This window comes from Tursiops truncatus, chromosome 1, assembly GCF_011762595.2.
Source record: "Tursiops truncatus isolate mTurTru1 chromosome 1, mTurTru1.mat.Y, whole genome shotgun sequence".
NCBI lineage: Eukaryota > Metazoa > Chordata > Mammalia > Artiodactyla > Delphinidae > Tursiops > Tursiops truncatus.
In genome coordinates this window covers 98,496,421-98,519,749 of record NC_047034.1, presented here as the reverse complement: position 1 = coordinate 98,519,749, position 23,329 = coordinate 98,496,421, and the positions used below count along the sequence as shown (strand labels likewise).

Sequence of the window (23,329 nt, the reverse complement as noted above, 5' to 3'; positions counted from 1 at the left end):
ATGAGCATAAAAATTTGAAGACCACAGACATAATATGTATAGAATCCTTAGTATACCTTCTGCACCAAACTGAATCAAAGTGCTGGACTTTTTGTAAAAGCATAGCAAAGAGGTTAAGCTGGCCTGACCAGATTCCTTTGGCTCCTCTTTTCCAATCCTAACTCTTCCTGTACCATCACTCCTGTATCATCTTGGCAGTCTGTACCTTTAATGCATCAGATACTGCATGGGTCTCTCAAAGGTTTACCATGTTCTACACTTAAGGACCTCTTGGAACTTATCAGGTATTCACATGATACAAAATTGTCTGGGCTGCACACCAGGACACTCCTCCATCCAAGAAGGCTGTAGGCAGCTTCCATGATTGATGAGCATTATGGCAAACAGGCTATAAACATGCCTTTGGAAGACTCTCAGTGCATAGTGTAATCATGCAAACAGCAGGGATACTGTACACTGAAATAGCTTATCTCTGCAACATTGGTTATCTCCTTCCTTTTACTGCTAAAAGGATACCATTGTATGGGGATGACAGGAAAGAAGTAAGTGAAGAGAGAACAGAAGGCTACCAATACTGTTGTCTTCTATATTTTAAGAGTCTGAGAAAGTAACTTAGGTTCATTGATATTTAAGTGCTTGTCCTGGGAGAAAACTGTTATTATTCAGTATGTTAGTATCTGCACAAAGTCAAAAAGGAAAACATAATATTTCACAGTCGTGAGCTTAATTTTACCCTTGTCTACCTCTGACGCCTTCAAAGGATTACTAATATCCATAAATCGTCTTTAGTGGCACTCAGAATGTATTCTCTTCGCATAAACAATGGTTTGCAATCAACATTTAATCTGGAATGGGGTGACATATTCTTTCTATTCTGAAACATCAAATATTGTGTTCTATACTTTTTCTACGAATTAATTCTGACCTTATTAACTACAATTTGTTTCAGATACTTAACTGTGGGCAGAGATTCTGCATTTATTTATAGAATACCATGCTTCTCTAATTTTACCTTGGCTTAAAGCCTTTTAAGTTATTTGAGAAGTAAGTTATTCAAACCAAAATGCTCACTGACACTAACTGTACTTCATCTACTGTTCAATGCATATTTTCAGGCCCTCCCATACTTATGTATCAGAAATTCAAGAGGAAGGCTCCAGCAATCTGTATTCTAATAAGTCCTCCACGTACTGGTACACATTAAAGTTTGAGAACCACCGATCTCCTGGAGTCTCACCTCACCAGCAGGACTTCCATAAGTAAAAACTGGCTACAGTTTAGAAGTTAAATAGAAATATTTCCTTTATCAACATACATGAATCCTGATACATAAAGGAATCATATATACAAATCTTAAGTCCAACAATTAAGGGTTAATCTATTTTCTATTATGTGATCAGGCATTTGCTTCTAGAGGGTTTCAAGATCTTTAACTACTGAAAACCAATGACATTTTGATAGTTCTCTAGATGTTAGGAATAAATGTGTTAGCTTTATAGTCAGAGTTTGCTGGAGAGTTTGGACCAACGCTTACGGATTTAAGCCAATGAATGGATAAAGATGTGAAGAATCTCATTCTAATCATGCCCTCCTTTCCTAATTTCCCTTTTCACTGTTTGGTCTTCTCCTTTTCCTTAGGGAGCCAAGTGATTGATAGCCTAATCCAATGACTATTACAGCTGCCTCAACTAGGACTCTTTTCCTTATCATTAGCAGTTAGCCTATGGTTAAATTCACAGCTCACTGCTTGGTACAGCCCCTGAGATTTAAGGGTCTGGCCTTTAGAAAATATTTAACATAAAACTGAAATCTTGACATACTGAGAACTCAGTTCTCTGCAAGGTTTCTTTAATTAATCCAATGACTGTACCATTGTTCTGTATGAGATTGTGACATGGTGAACTGTTTCTGAAGCTTACAGAGATGTGTAGCTCTAAATTAAACAGTCACTGACATGTACCTACACTGATTTTTAGTACAGTAGATATGCATGAATCTGTGAATATTTAAATTCAAGCTCAAACAGTGACAAAATACTCTCTAGTTTTACTTTCATAATAGAACATTTTTGATTAATTTCAAGCTTGAAATCATTCTTTACGAAAACACACACACACACACACACACACAAGAAAGAAATTTAATAATTCATTACCACTGCTGCAAAGGTAAGTTTTCTTAATATGCTTGTTGGTGTCCTTTAGTTTACAAAGTCTATCAAATATTTTCTTAGGAGCTGGTAACAGACATTAATTTATTTTCCTAATTTTGAACAAAGAAAACATATATACTATCCAGATACCCAAGAATTTTTTGGCTCTTAAACATTATTCGATTTTATCATTTGTCTGCAGTTATTTTAAAATACCTAAGGAAAGAATATAGACCTTGATCTATGCTTTAAACCTTTGCCCTTGCTCCAGTCTGTCGATGAGCTGTAAGCGTCTATGAATATGGCAGCTGAGTCCCAGATGAAAAATTATGCATCTCATAAACTGCTATTCTGCTGAAATGTCAAGCCAAGGCAAGGCTGTACCTCAAACTCAGCACTTGGCATTTTCCTTCTGTCTGCTTTGTTGCCGTGAAGCAAACATGAACAGTGAGGATTTGTGTAGGGCAGGTAGCAGGCGAGCTCACTGTCAAAAATCTATTATTAGGGCTCTGATCTCCTGCATAGACCAACGACGGCCAAACAGTAAGAAACTCAGGCTTCGGGAAAAGCAATATAATGCAAAAGGGGATTCTTTGTCAATCTGTACGTGAATATACTCAAATAAGCATGATTTAAATGAGAATAGTCCTAATGGTGAGCTTCTCTCAACTAAACTGATAATTTATAATGAAAATTGTAATTCAACATCTTTATTTGATATGCCTACTTTTCACTATTCTGCAAATATAGTACATATATTTATATAACAAGTTCTTTAAGAATTTGATCAGTTAAACTTGTGATAGTCTAAGAATGTTTTTACATATGTGAATAATAGACTAGAATTTTTTCCATTATGTTGGTACATATAAAAAAAGAAAATAGATAAGTGAGTATAAAATGGAAGGCTCTCCTTTTCATTATTCTTTTTGGCATGATTTATTACTGCTTTTTTATTCATTTAAATATTGTCTTTATCAGGTTACTTTAGATATTTCAGTATTAAAATCTAAGCTCTTATTGATAAAGATGGTTACAATAGATAGCTGAAATTTTATGACGGATAGTAGGTGTGTTTTTCTGAAAGGATTATATGCATCAGTAATCATGTGATTGACACATAAAAAAATCCAGCCCATTAAAAACTACTTCCTATAAAAAATATCAGTACTGCAGTTTATGATATAATTGTAACGTATAGTATAAGAACTTCAAGCAATCTTACTAAAATTTTCAGTTGCTTACATGTGTGAAAATAGCTATTCAAAACAAAACGAAACTTCTGAGTCTCCAATCTAGTATATGTTTCGTCATCTTCTCCATTTTACACAATAGTCACTAATAAATACAACAAAAGAAGTTTAAGTTTATGCTTAGAGTGGGTTACATTGGATTTGTGTTTATGTAGTGCCCAGTAGCTGAGTGCATGCTGCTAAGTCCCGGCAACTCTTGAGTAACTATTTTAAAGACAAACATAAAATATGCAGTGTGGAGACAATGCTTAAATTCTTTTTTAAGCTACTATTGATACATTATTGATACATCGATTCCCTCAGGTTTTCTGAACTATACACTTTGTACTCATTTCTAGCCCTACATTGTCACAGAGTTACAAATTACTAGCAAATTTCTAACTTGCACCTTCTTTTATTGGTAATTCCCATGTTGATTTTACAAAGAAAACACCTTTAGGCTTGTAACTATAAGAGCTCAGTTAGTGTGCACTGTCCAATAGCCCACATAGCTAGATATCAAATCATATATCATTTATTTGTAGAATGTAAGAACATTTATGGAGTATACCATTATCATTTGTTGAGAAATACACCATCATTTCTTAACCTCTGTAATATCCTTCACGTGATTAGTAAAATATGGGTTCCTGAAACAGAGATCAAATCTTGAAGGCCGTCTTTGATGAATTATTCAGAAATCAGTATAAAGTTCATAAGTATTAGTAGTGAATAATAATACTGTTCTACTGTTTTAACTAAGTTGATACAGAATCAATAATTTCAAACATCTAAAATTTGAAATTGAGGACAAGAATTTCCCTTTTTTGATAAAATAAAACAAATTTAGCAAATAAAATAATTTAAAATGAGTTAATTTTTCAACCTTGTAGAAAGTAAATTGTACTGAGCTTAAAGAATCTATCATCATCTCAAAGTGCCTTCTGCAGAGAAATTTCAGAACTTTTCCCTGTATGTGGGTGTGTGTGTATGCGTTTTCATGTAAAACAAACGAAATATGTGCGGGACAACGGAATAACAACAAACCTAAGGAATATGCCCATCCCCCATTAATAAAAAGAACCTTTTAAAACACAGTAAGGAACAATAACAAAAACTCCTTCAAATGAGTTTACCCCATTGCTTGATTACTATTTCTCCCGATGCAGCTATAAATGAATAAAAGTTATCCTTGTGAAGTCAGTTGCAAGAAAGACATATCTTTAGTTATGCCATGCAGGACTCATTTTTAACCATCTCTAAAAGAATCTTATCTACAGGGAGGACTTCATGTGAAAATGTTCCACCACAGCTGGATAACACCATTTATACAGGTGATAGTAATCACAGAGTTAGGGGCAAGCTTAAGATACCATTATTATTTGTGGACAAGGTCAAGAAAGGGGTCAAAATTTGAAACTAAATCAAGAAAAAAAATAACCAAACTGAAACTAGGTAAAATAATGAGTAATTCACTTGAGGATAGAGTTTAAAAATAACGTTCCTGATGAGATTAGTGTTCCTTCTAACCAAATAAATAAAGCCAAGGAATTTTCTCCCCTCCCCCTCAAAAAAACAATAATTTATTCAACTGTGTAGTGATACATGAACTAATTGCTGTTTGATGTTAAAAAGTGTTCTGCATGGATTCTAGAAAAAAAGAAAGTTAGGTGGTAACAACTTATAGTATTATGTTTCTACTGTCCATAGAAAGGTAGAGAATATTGATTCTTTAGAGGCAATGATTTAGACAGAAGTACTTGTAGAGTGGAGAGCTTAATTAGTCATCCTAGTTTCATGAAAATATTCCTTATGAATACAGAACAAGCTTTCTTTTGATACTGTTCTCACTATGAAATCACCTTTAATAGACTCCTATTGTTATCACAAATCTTGCCAGGTATTTCTCCTACAATTAAAATTTAGGTTTATAAGTCATTTTACTATGAATTTGATTCCTGTGTTTGACCATCTTCCCCACTCCAATAACCTACAGATGAGTTGGAAAATGCAGTTTCTAAAATAACAAAGCTGAGGATGAGACCTTGGAATGAAGTCCTAACTCTCCCTCTTGATATAAATTTTAAACTTCAACAAGTAGAAGTTGCCTCACTTAATGACGTCTACAGGCATAATGACATCTTTTATTTAACAAAGAGACCTCCCTCTAAATCAGCAGCTTTCTGACATTTTTGAAGTTAACCACAATAAAAAATTCATTTTACATCATGACCTAGTACAGAAATATACATATGTGCGCATTACATGTATAACTAAAAAAAGACGTTTGACCAGTGTTTATCCCAACTGTGTGCAAAGCATTATGACAGTTTTTTTCTGTTCTATTTCATTAAAAAAAAAAAAAATTGTTCAGAGTTCATTAAGCTTGATTCCATAGTACACTCATGAGTTGGGAACCAAAGTTTGAGAAACATTGCTTTAGAATACTCTAGAATCCAGACTGATCATATTTGAAATAATTAAACTGACATTCCTTAGCTGAGGTTCTGTTTTTGAAGCTAGTCACTGCACCCTACTAGCTAATATGTTTTAAAAGAAGGACATTACTGAAATGTGACCATTGTTTTATAGCATGTGCTCTACTCTAGTTCCTCACCATTATTTCCCCATTGACACAAAACAAAATATTCATTTTAAATAGCAGGGATCTTATTCGGAGAAAAAAAAAAAAAAAGACTGATAGAGAGCTAGAAAGTTTTGAAAGAGAAAAATAGCCTTCCCTGGTAATGAAAAGTACATACTGTATTTCAGGTGGCTATCGAAAACTGAACTCTTTGTAGCTTTCACTTAAAAAAAAAAAAAATCTACGATTCAAGCAGCTCTTCCAAAAGTAGATATTCCAGTGTTCTGAGAGAACACTTGGGTAAGTATTAGCACTGTGCTGTGGGAATTTTTTTTTAAATTTTGTAAAAATACCTGGCATATTTTGTGTAGCTTTCTATATTGAAGCAGCATAATTCATAAAACTAGGAATGGTATTTAACCATTTTGATATTTTCATCAGTCCTAAAATTTGAAGCCATTATTATTTAACACATTTTGTTAGGGTAGTTTTTGCTATAACTCATTCTGAAGGTACTTGGTTATAGAACTTACTTCTGTCCTAAAATATATTATCATTGCCTGTTTAAACTGCTTTTCAGATTATATTACCTTTAAATTAAAGCAAACATTGCTTAAAAGGAAAAAAAAACTATTAATTTTGTCAATATGGAGAGAGTCTATTTTCAAAACAAATTGTTTATAATGTGAAGGGACTTATTATAGAACCTATCAGAAATGAGGTACAAACCCTTAAAAATGTTAGGGACATTTTGTTGTTTAAAATGAAAGTTCTACCCAGGCTTGGTTGAGTTTATAACCCAAGTGAATATTTATAGATGAATTTATAAATCTTAGAAATAGAGTTTTATGGAAATGTTAACGGGCCCTGAGGTACAGCTAAACTTGTTTGCAGATACTGCTATAATTTCCAGTGTGTGTATGCTTAAAAGACTGCAACACAAAAGACTTTTTCTAATGCTGTAATTCCGTCAGTTTATTAGACTGAGTTATAGTATGGGAGAATATTCAGAAACTGCAGCTTAAATGAGAAAACGCGAATGGTGTTACTTACATAAAATACTACTGCAATAGTTCTTTTATTAATTTTTAATGTTCAGCACCCTCCGTGACCTCCTTTATTCTCTTGCTGTCAACATGGCAGGCTGGAAAAATTGAAATGGGCTGACAGAAAACATAGCGCACGTTACAGCCCAACTCTGGAATCTCTCGACTCTCTTTCTGAGACACATGCTAACTTGCTCCATGTTATTCTGCATTACAATAATATTTAAGGCCCTGTTTGATAGCTCCTGATAAAAGGGAGTTCTGTCTGGACCCCGAGCAGGTGCTCCTCTACAGCCTTCCTCTTTCTGACATTGTGGGAATGGCATTCAATTAAAAGCAGAATATACTTTTTTTTTTTTTTAATCATGGCTTATAGGCACACTTCACGCTCTCAGAACATAATACCTCAGCATGGAGAGAGCTTTGTTTGTGTCTATGCAGCCTCTTCCAAAAGCACATTTTGGTCTGATTCAGCAATGCTTTTCTTGAACAGTGGGACACTGCTATGTTATGTATATTTACCACTGTCTCTATCACCAAGGAGACTAATCCCCATACCAGTACAGTCAAGAACCTCACAGCATTGTCTTTGCAAGACCAAGTTCATGCTGTCACAGCAACAGAGTGCACAGGGCAAAAGATACTGAACAGGACTTTGGGATTAAAACTTCTCTTTCTGTTTCAAATGCAAGCGTTCTATGATGAGAGAAAGTGTGCAAAGGTATGAGGTCTGCAAATATCTTGTCAGCTGAAGCTATAAACGTAATGTTTTAATGATTTATTTCACAGTTGTGAAGGTAAGATTTTTGAAGAAGGTAGATTTCAAACTTCTAGGAAGACTGGAAACTAGCCCAGACTATGAAAAAAGATATTAAAATCAGGGTGCTTATATTCTTCTTTTAGAAGGCCTTGTTATTAGCCTTTACTAATTAATGATGAGACAATTGTGACAATGAGAAATTCTGAGTAATGCACAGACTGCAAGAGAATAGAATTTGTATGAAACCCTATATTGGTATACTCTCTTCTTGTGCTATCAGTCACTTGATCAATCTGTCCCATCTGTCTTAACTATTAGGAGTTTTGACCAGCAGTGAGTTATAAGAATTTGGGATCATAAAAGGCACAGTATTCTTGCTTGTAACATGATCTCTTGATTTTTCACCAACCTCCAAGGAAGCAAAAATGCAAGGAGCGGGTAACACCTACCGGACACGCCTCCGTACGTAGTCCGTTTCCCAGTGCCCACTGCTGGCCAGGGTGTGCCATCGGCTTTTAATCCCATGAGACCTGAGACGGTGTTGGTGGCTGTAACACCGTCTGCGCCACCTATGAAAAACACATTTTTCTGCAGTTCTTAAAGGGACGATTGCTAAAGCCCATTCAAACCCACACAACCCAGAAAAATGCACACTCTACTTCCTCTTGAGAACATTTCCTCCCCTCAAATATATTCACTAATTTCATTCCTATAATTATACTTAAAATGCTAGACATAAAAATTTTTAATTAGCACCACTTTATTTTTCCAATTATTATACAGATTTGTGGATGCCAAATGTTTTGTATTCAGTGTTATTTTTCCAGCTAATTTACAATATCTTTACAAATCAGGATGCAATTTCCATTGGATAGCACACAAGCATATATGATTTGTAAAATCATGCATTGACTGTATGATTTATGTATTCAAGATATTTATTGAGCATGTGTTTAAGGCAGAGTACTAGATCCCATCAAATATAAAGGGAGCTCATAAGAAATTTCACCTGTGGAAGCAGCTATCTTTTTAAAAAGTTTCATTAAAGGTTCAGGTGCTACTGCTGGACTGTTATATTGTGAAGTCATTCATTTTGGAGTGGTTTGTTGTGACTGTGGCTTTGGTTCACAATTGTTTGTGTGTAAACCAGGTGTTCATTAGGAAAAATGATAGATATTCTTGTATTCCCAGGCCACTTACTAGCTTGAGTATAGGATCTGTTACATTTGTGAGGTCAAGCGCTCAATTTAATATTTTTCTTAAAGTTTAAAGAGAGATGTGCACATATATTTGTGGATAAAGATATACTTTAATATGGCTATGAAATTCAGGCCCATACTTACATAACGAGGCAATTGATGTCAGTCAGGTTCTTACCTTCCTTTGCAGCTCTGGCGATGCTTACGATATCAGTGACATTTGGGGTCAACTTGGCAAAAAAAGGAATCTGAACAGCTTGCCTAACCCAGCGACAGATGTTTCGCACCAGCTCTGGATCCTGTTCAAATAGGTCAGTCAAATATAGAACATAATTAAAGAATTGTGATCAAAATGTGTGCTGGAACAACAGCAAAGCTGGAGATGTGCAAGACAAATCCAACTTGACAATGAGCAACATGATATATTTCTCAAATTCCTCCTCAGTATTACATGTAGACTCATTAGGGAACTAAGGTTAACACACTTCAAGTGAACTGCAAATTCATCACATAAAGGTTAAATTCCTCAAGGGAGCCTTTGGAAAATAAAATTACAAAGAACCAAATGGAAGAAAGTGTTTCCCACTTCCAGTTAAACAATGTCAGAAATAAAACATAAACTTCTGGTGATAAGTTCGGGAACCATTACAGAATTTCTAATGACCTCATTGGTTTAAGCCTAATAAAAATATTTGAATAGCTGACTCCCAGGTGAATGGTATGAAATCTGAAGTCTATTGTTTTCATTATTAGAAGATTTAGTCTTGTTGAATTGTATTCAAAAGAAAATATGTGACTTCCTAATCAATCTAATTACGGTATATAGTATATGCTAATATGGGGTAATTCAGCCTTAGGTTACACACGAGCTGATCAGTAACTTTAGCTTACTTTTGCAAATGTTGCCAAGAGCTGTGTAGCACTTTTCAACATTGGTCAACTTGAAAGAATTGATTAAAATGACAAGAATGAAACAAAATATCAAATGCTCATTTTTAAAAGCAGGGAATAGATGTTTTCCTCTGCCTGTTTCTTGTGATTTTTCAGGCTTCTATTTTCTCATGGGACAAGTATCATTGAGAGGGCAATAACCTATCCTTCCTATTGAAAATAACTTAGCAGTAGTAATGTTCTTTGATTTCAACACATACAATAGTCCTTTTTTTCATTACTTTTAGTGCAAAATTTATTCTGACAGGTACTGATAATGTGCTTTGATAAATTACATTAAAATATGCAATAGCAATTCATTATTGAACTTGGTAATATTATCTTAGGAAGTTAAAATGCTTTTTTTAAAAAATAAAAGATCCACCCAGAAAAATGCAGACATATATTTAAACTATGAAACAGTAGGCAAGTATTTCATTTGTAATTAATACTTTTATATGTAAGAAAGTTGCTCTTTGCATTTTAACCTTTCGAATTCTTTTAAGATGAGATTTCTAATGTTATAACCTTTAGAAAGAACCTTTTCACTTAGGTTTAATGTATCTTGATCAGTCATCTTGTATTACTCTACAAGTTATGTGGTTGTGTGCTAAGACACTGTGATGAGGTAATTTCTGTTGATTGTTATTGTTGCTATTCAGCAAAACTAATAATTTCAACAAGAAATCTTTGACTTGGCTTGCTCTCTTTTCAGAACAGTAATTTCTTCATTAAACATAAATATTAAAAATGCACTATATGGAATGCTCTACAGGGCATATTGTGTATTATGAATAGTAAAATCTGGAGACTTAGCTGTACAAATTCTAACTCATGAAAATGGAGATCTGCCCCTGCCCATGCAATGTTCATGAAATATTTATAACCACTGCATTGGCATTATGAAGACAGTTGCATCTTTGTGACTTTCATTTTTAAGTTATGAATTTCCATGGGACTTAGCCTAGAAATGACAGTAACTCTAGATGACATCAATTGCATGTCCTTTGTGAAAGCTTTCTTTAAGGTAGAATTTGACGATAATTTAAAGATCACTTGAATTGCATAATACATGGAAGGTAGCCTGATAAAAATTAGTATAACAAATTTAAAATATTATCTGGTTCCAATAGAGTAAAGACTAATAATCTGATATAGGTTTCTAAGTGGCTTTCAATACTATTGACCACCGTGTCTTTATATTTACTTTGAACATCTGTCACACTTTTTTCTGTTGATTCTCACCATACTTTAAATGGATGCCTCATACATTGTTTAACAATTTGAAATTTGTTCAGAGTTTTTCAGTTTTTGTAAAAAAATATGGTCCATTGGTTACCTTTATTTACTTGAATCATCTGCTGCTATTTTGAGATACCATAGTTTAATCCTCCGATAGTTCTATGAGTAAGGTTTATGGTGTTCAGATATATTTTACCTGTCTTCATACTCAGTTAAGCCAGCTGTTTACTAATCTTCATACCCAGCTGAAACACAATTTGATTACCTGAGAATTTTAAAGACAACTTATAGCCAACATTATTGTAAAAATTATTGACTGTTCCATAAATTGCAAAGTTTTGTTTGACAGGCATAATAGGGCATATTTTAATACAACTAGAAATGTGGTGAGGCTAATAACATGAAAAAATGAATCTGTATACTTTGGAGAAACTATTCACACATTCCTATTTCCTCACATTTTTGATATGAATGATCGAGATCTAAAAAAATTAATAGTGCTTCTGCATCTTGACCTTCTCATTTGCTAGTGATAGCATCAGGTGGCATGGCCCTTCCTAACAAGCCAATTTTTAGAATCTTATTGAAATGAATAAATTTTAGACAATTTCTAATTCTCCCCTACAAAAAGTCTTCAGGATAGGAAATACACAAAGTTACTACAACCTCTCAGACAGACTGAGACTTCAACATTATCCACACCAACAAAAATTAAATAAAAGAAGACAATTCTGGATTGCTTTTCTACTTCTAGGCATATAACATTGTAGGCACTCAAAAAAATTTGTTGTGTCAATGAAAGAAGACTAAATGAAAACTTGGCAGATTTTCAATTTATTTCTTTATGTATCCATCAATTTATAGATTATGTTTGGGTTTAAGAAAAACACAAATATATGTTATGATAGATACTGTCTAAAAGGATGAAATTCACTAAGACTTCTTTACAAAGCAGGAAAAATTCTGAAGAAGAATGGTAGATAATCATGGAAAAAAGAACAGCTTAACAAGTCTTTTAAAGTGTCTGGTCCACAAAAAGCCCACCTGTATCACCAATTTTTTACTGGCTCTTCCTGCAGATATTCATAATGTGCATTCCTGATCATGATTTGTAATCCCTCCCATAGCAACTGCTTGTGTGTGTGTGTGTGTGTGTGTGTGTGTGTGTATACTACTTTAATACCTGTTAACCCTTTTGTTATTTATATGATCGTCAAAGAAAGCTGTGAGGGAGCAGAATGGGTTTTCCTGTGATGGAGGTGTGTGATATTACTAGCAAGAAAGCAGTGAAGCCCTTAAAGGAATGAGTGACAGGTCTGGGGAGCACGTGGTGGTCTTGGGGGTACTACATGACGTGAAGGTAACAGATCAAGCTTGTGAGGTGCTAAGAAGAGGATAAAAGCAAACGAGATAAATGTGGCCTGTGACAATTTTAATGAGGACCAACCCTGTGTCTGTCTGCAATTAATACACTCTGGAATAGATTCCTATGAAAACCAAACAACAGTGACAACAGCAAAAAGCAGAAAATGTATTTCTGAGCAGACTGTTTGTTGCAGAAATTTCCATTGTCCAAAACTGGCTGCTTTTAAAAGCTTAATGTTCTATCTGGGCCACAAGATAATAATTTTTAATTCTAGTAACTAGCATGTCTCTAGTTACACATTAAGGGGGTTCTATATATGATGCACCCTGCTGCTTTTGAGGACCCTTAGATGACCTCTCCATTGTTGGACAGGTATTTTCACCAATTACCTAGGGCATCAAATCTCACTGATTTCATGCCCTGTACACAGGAATAGGCACTGGAGAATGGTTGTGAGAATTTCTTGATAAGTTAAATTACTAGTGAAATCTTTGACTTTAAGAAACATTTTCTCCAATTTCCCTGGTAATTTCCACTCTGCACAATTCTTTTCAAAATGGTTTTCTTAGAAGGTGGCATTTCAATGAACCCACTGAAAAATTTTACCAGTTATGAAATGTTTTCTACTAAGGAGCTCTTAAATCTTAATTCACATGGCATGCTAGGAAGTAGCTAGCATTTTTATGTCCACTTTTCTGATAGACAGAACTAGGGTCTAGAAGATCAATCTGAGCACCTATTGCTCCTTCTTAATTTTCTTTCCCATTATCCTGTCCTAAACCATCATCTTCTTTAGCAAAATTGTTCCTTAAAGTAAAATGCAGCCATCAATTGTAAACTAGAACTATAAAAGGCTTCTACTTCATTTATACCTGTAAGACTAGCTGTAGCTTCAGAGTAATAGGCAAAAGTGATATATTTATCCTTCTATGTCAGTAAAGTAAGACAGAAAGAGTTAACTACTCCAGGTAGAACTATTAGTAAATGCAAAGACTAGGCATCGGAATGGGGATGTTTTAAATTAACTTATATTTTAGCATGTGTCCTTCTTGCACCAGTTTTCCTGATTTAAGAATTCTAACGATGGCATAATCACCTTGGAAAACCGTTTGGTGGTTTCCTCTAAAGGTAAATGTGCACTTACTAATCCATGCAGCAATTCTACTCTGAGTAATATATTCAAGAGACACGAAACTATATATCCACACAAAGACTTGCACACAAAAGTTCACAGCAACTTTTTCAAAATAGCTCCAAATTGGAAACAACTCAAATATCCATTAGTATGTGAATGAAGTGGCATGTCTACACAACGGAATACTATTCATCAATTAAAAAAAAAAAAAACTAAACTACTGAATCATGCAACAACTTGGACTTAATCAAGGAAACATTATTCTCAGTTAAAGAAGTCCACAAAATGGTACATGCTGCATGATTGCATTTATATGAAATTCCACAAAGGAAAAGCTACGCTGACAGAAAGCAGAGCATTGGTTGCTGTCACTGAGGTTTGGGGATGGGAAAGAGACTAAGTGGGAAAGGGCATAAGGAAATTTTTTAGGGTAATGGAAATGTTCTGTATCTTGATTGTGATGGTATTTACATGAGAGTAGACATTTGTCAACACATATCAAATTCTATACTTACATGTATTTTTTTCTGTTATAAGTAAATTATACCACCACAAATTTCATTTAAAATTTTAAAATAATTCCAAGGGTGTTCAAATATAAATAGAAAAATTAAAGCCAGTGGCATTCTAGGCAATGTGGGTTCTATCCTTTTAACAAATTTATTTACTGACGACAAGGCACTGCAACTAGCCTATGCTGGAGACAAAGATGAGTGAGACAAGGAAGTCAGAGTCTACTAGGAAGTACAACCCAGGCACATAAATAACATGTATGTTGGATGTTAAGTATAAAAAAGGAAATCCTGATATGCGCTCTTATTTCAGAGTATTTGAGAGCATGTAGCACAGAGTTCAGCACATAGTAGGCACTCAACAAATACTGTCGACTTGATAGAGCTCACATTGCATAAATTAACATTGACTTTCTTATTTCTATTTACTCAGAAGAAAACTGGGAGTATAAAATTACTGGTTCCAAGATAACCTAATAGACAACTGTTTCAGGCACTATGCACTATGTTAGACAATGGTGTTAGAAATACGATATACTATCTCTATTCTTAAAAAACAAAACAAAATAAAACACTTCATAATCCAGGGGGGAAATGCATATAACAAACATATAATATGAATATAAAATGCTATAAGTCTATAGCAATGTATCTGTATATGCATATAAAATATTTTATATATATATATATATATATATATATATATATATTTTTTTTTCCTCCACTTCCCTTGTGCCTTAAGCTGAAGATGACACAGAACTAACTGCTTGTGTGTTCTCTCCTCCCCAGGCACCCGTAGCCTTCTCCATCCTGATTCTTGCTTCAGGCTTTTCTTTCTCTCTCTCTGCCCAAAATGTCCTTCATCTCTTGTCCCTTGGATAACATCACTTCCATCCTACCTCAACACAGGATGGGTTAATAAATAATGATTCCCTTTTAAATACTCTCATAATGTTTCTTTATTACTTCATTTATCACAGTGTTTTATAATCATGTTTTTTTTTCCCCATCTCTACCAGACTATTAGTCTCTTAGGGGATGTATCCTGCTCTTTTATCTTGATCCTCTTATGTAGAGTCTAAGACACTAAAGATAATAAATACTGTGTTGAACAAAAGAATGAAGAATTCCTAAATGTGGATCAGATTTCCACAGTCAGCAAGAAAACAACTGTCCCTTCCCTTCAATGGAGCCAAAATAAGCTGGAGATATTAGTAGTTCTTGCTCCATAAGCCAGTGGAATTTGGAAACAGTCTTGCTGTTCTCTACCAGCTAGCTGGACTGCCTGGAAGACAGCTGTGCCCTCCTGTGGCCCGGCAATCCATTAAAAACTCCCTGAGGTCCCGACTGCCCATGGCCCTTTCTGTCTAAATCTTTAGGATATTGAAGATTTTCCAGTCTGCACTCCTAACCTTGCCTCAAGTCCCAGTCCTTGGTCCCTGGGGCCTGGTGGGGAAGTCTATCCATAGTTTTGCCAGTTAAAGGGAACTTGCATTCCTTTAAATACCATTTCCTGTGACTACGGTTTAATGCCGCTGTTTCTTCCATTCAGACAGCATTTCCCTAGCGTACCATTCCTCTGATATTCCTAGTGTCAGTGTTCCTCATTCCCACACACTTAGTTTCAGAAGCTTAAACCTTTCACAAATGGATGAGAATTGCCATGAACTATTTAGATAATTCTTAAGAAGTAGGTAGTCTTTGAGTCATTATTTTTATCCCCTCTGATGACTAGCCCCTCTTTATCCCCTCTGGTCCACTAGCTCACTTCTTTATTCCCAAGTGGCAATGTAATGATGGAGGTCAGCTCTGAAAATGGTTCAAACTTCAAATCTTCCCCTCCACAATTTGTCCCTATGGAAGCAAATTCAGATTTCCTCAGATTGCCTTGATCCTATCTTAATCCCAGCTAGAAATCCACTGCCTCAACTGACCATGGCAATAAAGTGGGAGAAGTACCTGTTCAGTAGTCAGGCCAATGAACATCTCCTGCTCACAGGTCCATGTGCTATTCTAGCCAGTGAGTGTCTTGGGGAGGCTCTTCCTCACAGCACTCTTGCTGTCTTATTATACAAATACCTTGAGTCTCTATTGTAGGAACCCCAAATTATAACCAAAAAAAAACAAACAGAAAAATAGAAACTGATTCTGCAAGTTAAGGGGTCAACTTTTTGAACTGTTGAAGAACTGTATAACCTTTCACCAGAACTAATGAGTAAATACACTAAGGTGACTTAACTAGGATCCGAAATGTTCTTAATGAGTACACGTAGAAGCAAACAACTATGACAGACCCAGACATGCACCACTCAGATCCTCCTTCAGAAAAAGACTTGTGCCCAGCTGCTACAGTGTGGTAGAGCAGACAACTTCTAACTGGTCCCTCCTTCAGATCCCCTTCAGCTTTCAAGCTGAGGTCGGGGTCCTCTTGGGGAGGCCCCAGCCAAAACAGCAAAACTGTGGTACAGGGGCCCAGCCATTTCTATCCAATGCAGGATTTCCCTAGTAGGCCATCTTTGCCCTAGGGCTCTCTGTCGGACTGGTGAAGATTCTTCTCATATCTGTTTCAGGGTCTGACTGCTCCCCTTCCCCAATCCTGCTTCATCCCTATTCGTCCCTATTCCTTCCACAAGTGTTACTCCCCAATAAACCTTTTGCACTTCTAACTCCATCTATGTGTCTGATTCCTGGAGGCCTCAATTCCTTACTTGAATTTTTTTTTTTTTTTTTTTTTTTTTTGCGGTACGCTGGCCTCTCACCGCTGTGGCCTCTCCCGTCGCGGAGCACAGGCTCCGGACGCGCAGGCTCAGAGGCCACGGCTCACGGACCCAGCCGCTCCGCGGCATGTGGGATCTTCCCGGACCGGGGCACGAACCTGCGTCCCCTGCATCGGCAGGCGGACTCCCAACCACTGCGCCACCAGGGAAACCCCCTTACTTGAATTTTTTAAATTCTCTTTGTGATAGGGTTAGGGTGTATTCTAAGAAAGTCAAAGAAGAAAAAAAATCTCACCCAAATGACCCCAGGGTATCTCACTGAGAGAAACTCAAGAAAGCTAAATGGAATCCTAACAAAGCTCTTAAACCCAGCTTTCCTGGAAGGTCCTGGAAACAATCAAGCCTAGTTTACTCAACAACGGACAATATATGCTTCTGGGTAAGAAAGGGTCCAACATCAAGAAGCAGGACTAATTTTTCCTGTGAAAAAGACTGCGTTAAGGGACATAGTAGCAGACAATGATTGGGTGTCCTCTGTTCAGATACAGTTCAGAGTCATCACTGGAGAGTTTAGAAACCTACCTTATCTTTTGATTCAGAACCTGTTGGAAAAGCCACTGCTGTGATGTGGGACACTGGAAATGACTGTGCGAAGTCTACAGATAAAGGAGATGATACCTTTGTGTCTGAAAAGCCAGGTCTACCCATCAGGGAAGTATGGCCAGGGGAATCAATGCACATGCTAATCCCTACCCCAGTGCCATATCCCTTGTTGATAAAACAAATTAATAACAACCTCTTTAAAAACATCATGAAGAGGTCGTCTGGCAACTTCTGGCAGGTGTGTTGGGTCTCTAATATTCTATTCTAAAGTCTGCTTTTGCTTTCATATCCATTCTCTTTGCCTGAACTCTTGCATTTCTGGACTTTATCCTTTGCCCACTTCTTTCGGGATAAGACCCCTTTGAGTCCTGACGCTTACCTGAATTGGCCTGCAGGTGCCCTGTTTGCATCCATATTTGATCCATGACTTATTGGTCAGTTACAGGCAGTCATTCCTTTCTGCTTCACAACGATTTTCCTTCACCTCTGCCGGATATTTCCATCTCTACTTCCCTTTTATCATCTCTCTCCCCACCCAAATGAAGAATGAAGCAGGCTCCATGTCTGTCTTCATAGGCAAAAAATGCCCTTTGAGAACCATACATTGGCCATAGTTCACAGAAATTAAGACACTTCAAAATCCTCTACATTAAAACATGTTTGAAAATGGCTTATTCTTTTTAGCATTCTTTACACTGAGCCCCCCCAAAATACCTTGATCTTTCCTTATATGTGGGGTGTTATTTATTTGTGAATTCAAAGGTTAGTATTGTCCATGATGCAGAAAAAGTGCTGTCCATAGTCTGTTAATGAAGTTATTCAGTGTAACCTGAAAAATCTTATATGTGGAGAAACAGGCTATGAACATGCTTTGCTGATACCACGGGTAGGGGTTCAACATTGTGGACCAGCTGAGCCAAACTGAAACTCAGCAGGCTCCTTCATCACTGCCCAGAACACACCGAAAAGGCTTCAGTGGGTAATGAAGTGACAGCAGTCACTTGCACTTCTGTGTATGGATTCATTTTAGATAAGGGCAAGTAAGTATTTAAGTGTATAATATGGAGTTTTTATTCTTTGCAGACGTTAGGCAGCTTGTCATTTGTTTTCTTAATGCAAAGCATTAGTGTAAGCAGTGTAACAATTGATATTTTATACATCTGTTGGTCTACACACTTAGCCTATGTTTTTGAGTGATAGAGTTAGAAAACAACCAGAAGCACAAAACCTCAGTGTCTTTATAATCCCCTATTCGTGTGAATGATTAACTGACACAGGGAGGAGGCTAGTGTAAAACAGCCTTCTGCCCTGGAGCACCCATGATGCTGATACATTTAAGACGAAGAGTCTAGGGAAGCCACGCTTCTGTCCTGGGAACTTTATGAAATCCAAGCAAGAAGGAATTACTGTTGAGGCAATTTTAAATAACGTAGCAGAGGAAACCTCAATCCCTTGGCAATGAACGGTTTCAGCTAAGGGGAGCTCATCCGTAACAAGATGGTACAGTTCCTTAAGGGATTTCTTCTGCTGCTGCTAGAAGAGCTAGAAAGAAATACCTAGGCCTTTGTTTGTTTTGCCAGCTCAGTAGACTGATTTCCCTCTTTGAGCTGAAAAGGATTTGGAGATAACTAAAAGTGGGGTGACTTTATTGAAAAGCGTTTGCGTGAAAATGTGGGATGGGAAAGATATTAAACATGACCTTTTGTAAGTGTGATATTAACAGACTCTTGACAGATAATTCATGGATGTTAGATTTTACTCCAAATTTTGAGCAATCTGAACCTAACTTAATCTTTATCAATGTATTTATACTCATGTGGTTTGCAAGAGTACACATCATAAGGTGTGTGTGGGTGGGTGGGTGTGTATGTGCATGTGTGTGTAAAAAGAGGATTCTCTATTTTAAAGTCTCTCAGGTGTCAAGAAAAGGAACCATGCCCCCAACCCCCATTACTGAGGGCTTATTACAAGTATATATGGAGAAGTAAGAAGGTAAGTGAAATGTTTTTGGCAAAGGAAGAGCCAGTCCTCTGGGGTCTGGGATGCCTGTCACTCATCTTGTAGGACACACAGCAGCTCTGGTGACCCACCAGTGAAATCAGTGACAGAGAGCAGCTCATACTTTCTTGTTTTTCCTTTAAGAGTTGGTGTCTATTGCTTTTAGGATTAGAAACTCTGTGATACTAATGAATCTGCTCTTACTTTTCAGTATCTCTTTTTCCATTTCTACTTCTACTCACTTTCTCTTCTTTCTATATTGCCTTTTTGGTTCTCCCAATCAGTTTTTCTACAATCCACCAGAGAATCTATATATTTCAAAACCAAACCCACAGAGAAGATCCTCAGATAAAAACAGAATAATATTTTTGTTTTGTTTTTTGGCCGTCCTTCCTATTTCACACCCTTCCCATTTATTTGTTAAATTCCCACTGTATGAAGTATCGGTGGAACACAGAAACTATCGCCACTATGGAACCCACTGAAAAGAAAATTTTTGTCTCTCTATTCTCTGGCAACCAACAAACAATTGCATGATTCTCGGCATGGCCAACTGATGCTCCAGCCAAAATTTCAGTCTCACAATCAGAAAAGTGGCTGAAGTTTCTTTGTGGTAGTGTGTGGTGCAAAGTCTCTCGACAGTATCCAACAATGGCAGTAGTGGCAGATAACAGCACTGGTACAGGCTGTGTATTATCTGGGCAATTCTTGCTACCCATTCTCTGGATCCATTTGATTTCTGACCCTTTTCTAAGCCTGTTGTTCCTGCCTTCCCTGATTCTCTAAGACATCTTGTATCCTGCCAATAAATCTTTTCACTTCTGACAGCTAAAATCAGTTTCTGTTGCTTGCAATTAAGAGTGCTAAATGATAGTCAGAGAGCCAGTACCCAGTACAGAGTGACCTTATTGCTTGAGTTATGGCACCACACTCCCTGAAAGGCTGCTGATCTCTCTTTATTCAGACTACAGCTGGTCACTTTCTGCTCAGGATACAATATCTAGTCCAATGAACTGTGGTCAAAGTCTCCAGGACACATGCTTTTGTGACAGCTTGTACACAAGATATTGCTTTTGGTCACTTCCCTTTAGAAGGAGCTTTAGGTGTGCAGGTCCTCAGCTACATGGATCGTGTATAGTAATAAATAAATAAATAAATAAAACTTTTTATTTAGCTCCTAATAATTAACCTGAAACGTCCCATGAAATGTGAAAATTACAAAAAAATAAGGTATTAATTTGTCCTCAAATACAGTCAAATTAGATCACTTAGGGCACTAAAAATTGGTCAAAGTCAATAGAATATATAAATGGCTTTTGGGATTAGTATACGTCATTATTTTTCTATAAATCATTTAGCATTTGAATATGTCATAATAAGCAAGATGTCATATAATTCAAGAGACCCTTGCAGAAAGAAGTAATACATATCACCCAGGTACAGGAAAGCTTGATTTGAAATGTATTAAGAGTAGCTATGAGTTCTTAAAAGATGGATATGTAAACAGAGAATGGTAATATAGCCCATAAGAAAAAATATCCTGAGGCCCTGAAATTAATTTAAAATATGATCTCCCTTTCACTCTGAATACCTGCATGATTACCAATTCAACAAGGATCTTTCGTTTATCCCAATTCAACTTTACTAAGGTGCCTGCAGCCTACATGGTTGATAAAACAGTTAGGAAGCTTGCATGCGGGGAAAAAAATCTTCAAACTGCTTGATACACAAAATCGTATTAGTATTAAAAACAGGTGAGTATTTACTTTTGCAATATTCAAGAAATGTAAAGTACCCAAAGAACTGCTAAACTTAGATAGTTTAAAACTTTGCAGTTTTTTTTTTCCACTTAAAAATAATAAGTGTGGTAACCCTTACTGGGTCATGTAATTAACATCTAGATGTTGCAGCATATAATTAGGTTTTTAGAATATTGGGCAAAGGCATCCAGCATCAAAAAAGGTTTACTCATACATTTCCAGTTGCTAATATTCTTAGATTTTAACATGCAACAGTTGAAATCACAAACGCGACACAGTTACTTCTTACTTTATCCTTTCTCTGCTAAGTAAGGTATTTGTGGGAATTCAAAAACTATTGAATCTAAACCTTACTGGACATTTGCAATCGTCCTGCAGTTAACCACAAAGACTTTATGAATGGTTTCATTTTGGTATAAGAAAAAGACATAAAAACAACCCCAAGCAATTTGCTCTCCTTGAAGTGTGTACAAAGAAAGTGGGAAGTTAGTGGTAGAATGATTACTTTTATTTACTTCTAAAGTGTGTGTGTGTATGTGTGTGTGGCGGGGGGCACTGGAGTCTTGAAAGAGTCACAAAATGGCAGCAACTGGATTAGGGCCTGTGGAGAAACACATGGGTAAGGAATGCATAGGAAGACTCTAAAGCATGGGAATGCACTGTGTGATCGGGAAATAGAAAGAAAATTCCAAACTATTGCTTATGAAGGGAGCAGAGAGGAGATATGGCTAAATGGTTCAACTAGAGTTTAGAGTCAGCTTCCTACAGATTCTGTGCCTTATCCTTTAGACAATAAGAAAACACGAAAAGCCACATGGTTAAATCCCCGTTTTAGAAATATAATTCCATATATGTCTATGGGTTGAGTAGGATAAGATACAGAGCAAGCAGGGATACCAGTCTGAAAGAGAAAAAAGGCCTAGTGCTAGGCAAGAACTTCAAGTGGACTAGAACATCATTTTAAGGATGAATATTAAAAACTTTCAAGATTAGTACAAATTGGAGTTGGGGAATGAAAATCAAAAATAATTCTGTGGTTTGTCATTGTAGGAGAATAGTAATTTCATCAACCAAGTGAGGAAATACTAGAGAAGCAGGTTTGGCAATAAAATGATGAATTTTAGATACATTGAGTTTGTCCCTATAAGACACCTAGCTGAAAGAATCCAGTTGAGAGTTAATAGGAATCCGGATCACAGGATCACTAAATCATAGGTTTATGAGTTGTTAGTATGTAGTTGGTGGTTGAAATCTTGTGAAACCCTTGCTATGTCAGAGAGAGAAGAGAACAAAGAGGAAAGATCCAAGGAAGAAGCGAAACTCCAATAAAGAAGATGTAGATGTAGTTCTTGATATAAAATACACCAAAGACATCAGGTAGGATGAGGACTGAAATGTAGGCAATAGATTATACCCCTTAAAGTCACCGGCAACTTATGGCACATATAGCTAAACATAATAGGGATGGAGACAGATTACAATGGTTAAGTAGTTATATCTATAGATACACACAGCCCAAGAAAACCAAAAATAAATTTAATCTGAACTATCAGAGCTTAGAACTGTGCTTGACATAAAAGGTGTATGCAATGAATATGTTGAGTAATTGTCATTTTATTTTTATCACAATTAGAACTAATGACACAGTGGAAGATCATTTGCTATGTTATGAGGCAATGCATATATGTAAGGGAGACTATATGACATTTTTAAAGGAATCGGTTACAGTTTAAACAATATCTCTGAATTCTAACAATGTGAAATCCATGACAGTCTGAGATCTAAATAATAAGCTTTGTTAATTAAATAACTTATTGAAATCACAGGCCTAGATAGGACTCAAAGAGGTTATTTAGACCATTCTCAGGCAATACTAAAAATAACAAACATACAACACAGTGATTTACAAGTGCTCTCACACATCGTAACTTAATTATCCTTAAATAATTCTACGTTTTGTTTTCCATCAAGTTATCCCCAGTGAGAGATACAGTAGACCCACTTCTCACAACATTTGAAGACAAGTTCACACAAATCTCTTTTGCATCTTAATATAAATTAAAATCATATATTTCTGTTTACCTTGAAAGAAA

At 36.1% G+C, this 23,329-nt stretch overlaps 1 protein-coding gene across 3 annotated transcripts in view; it reads right to left on the bottom strand.

Moving 5' to 3' along the window:
• Nucleotides 1-23,329, bottom strand: part of DPYD (dihydropyrimidine dehydrogenase) — an 810,457-nt gene that overhangs the window by 214,178 nt on the left and 572,950 nt on the right. For all 3 annotated transcript variants that reach the window (XM_019919998.2, XM_073810605.1, XM_073810614.1), the window contains 2 exons: nucleotides 9,152-9,272; nucleotides 8,224-8,343 (listed from right to left, as the gene is read on the bottom strand). In XM_019919998.2, coding sequence (XP_019775557.1) covers nucleotides 8,224-8,343; nucleotides 9,152-9,272 — 241 coding nt within the window. The remainder of the gene's footprint in view (nucleotides 1-8,223; nucleotides 8,344-9,151; nucleotides 9,273-23,329) is intronic.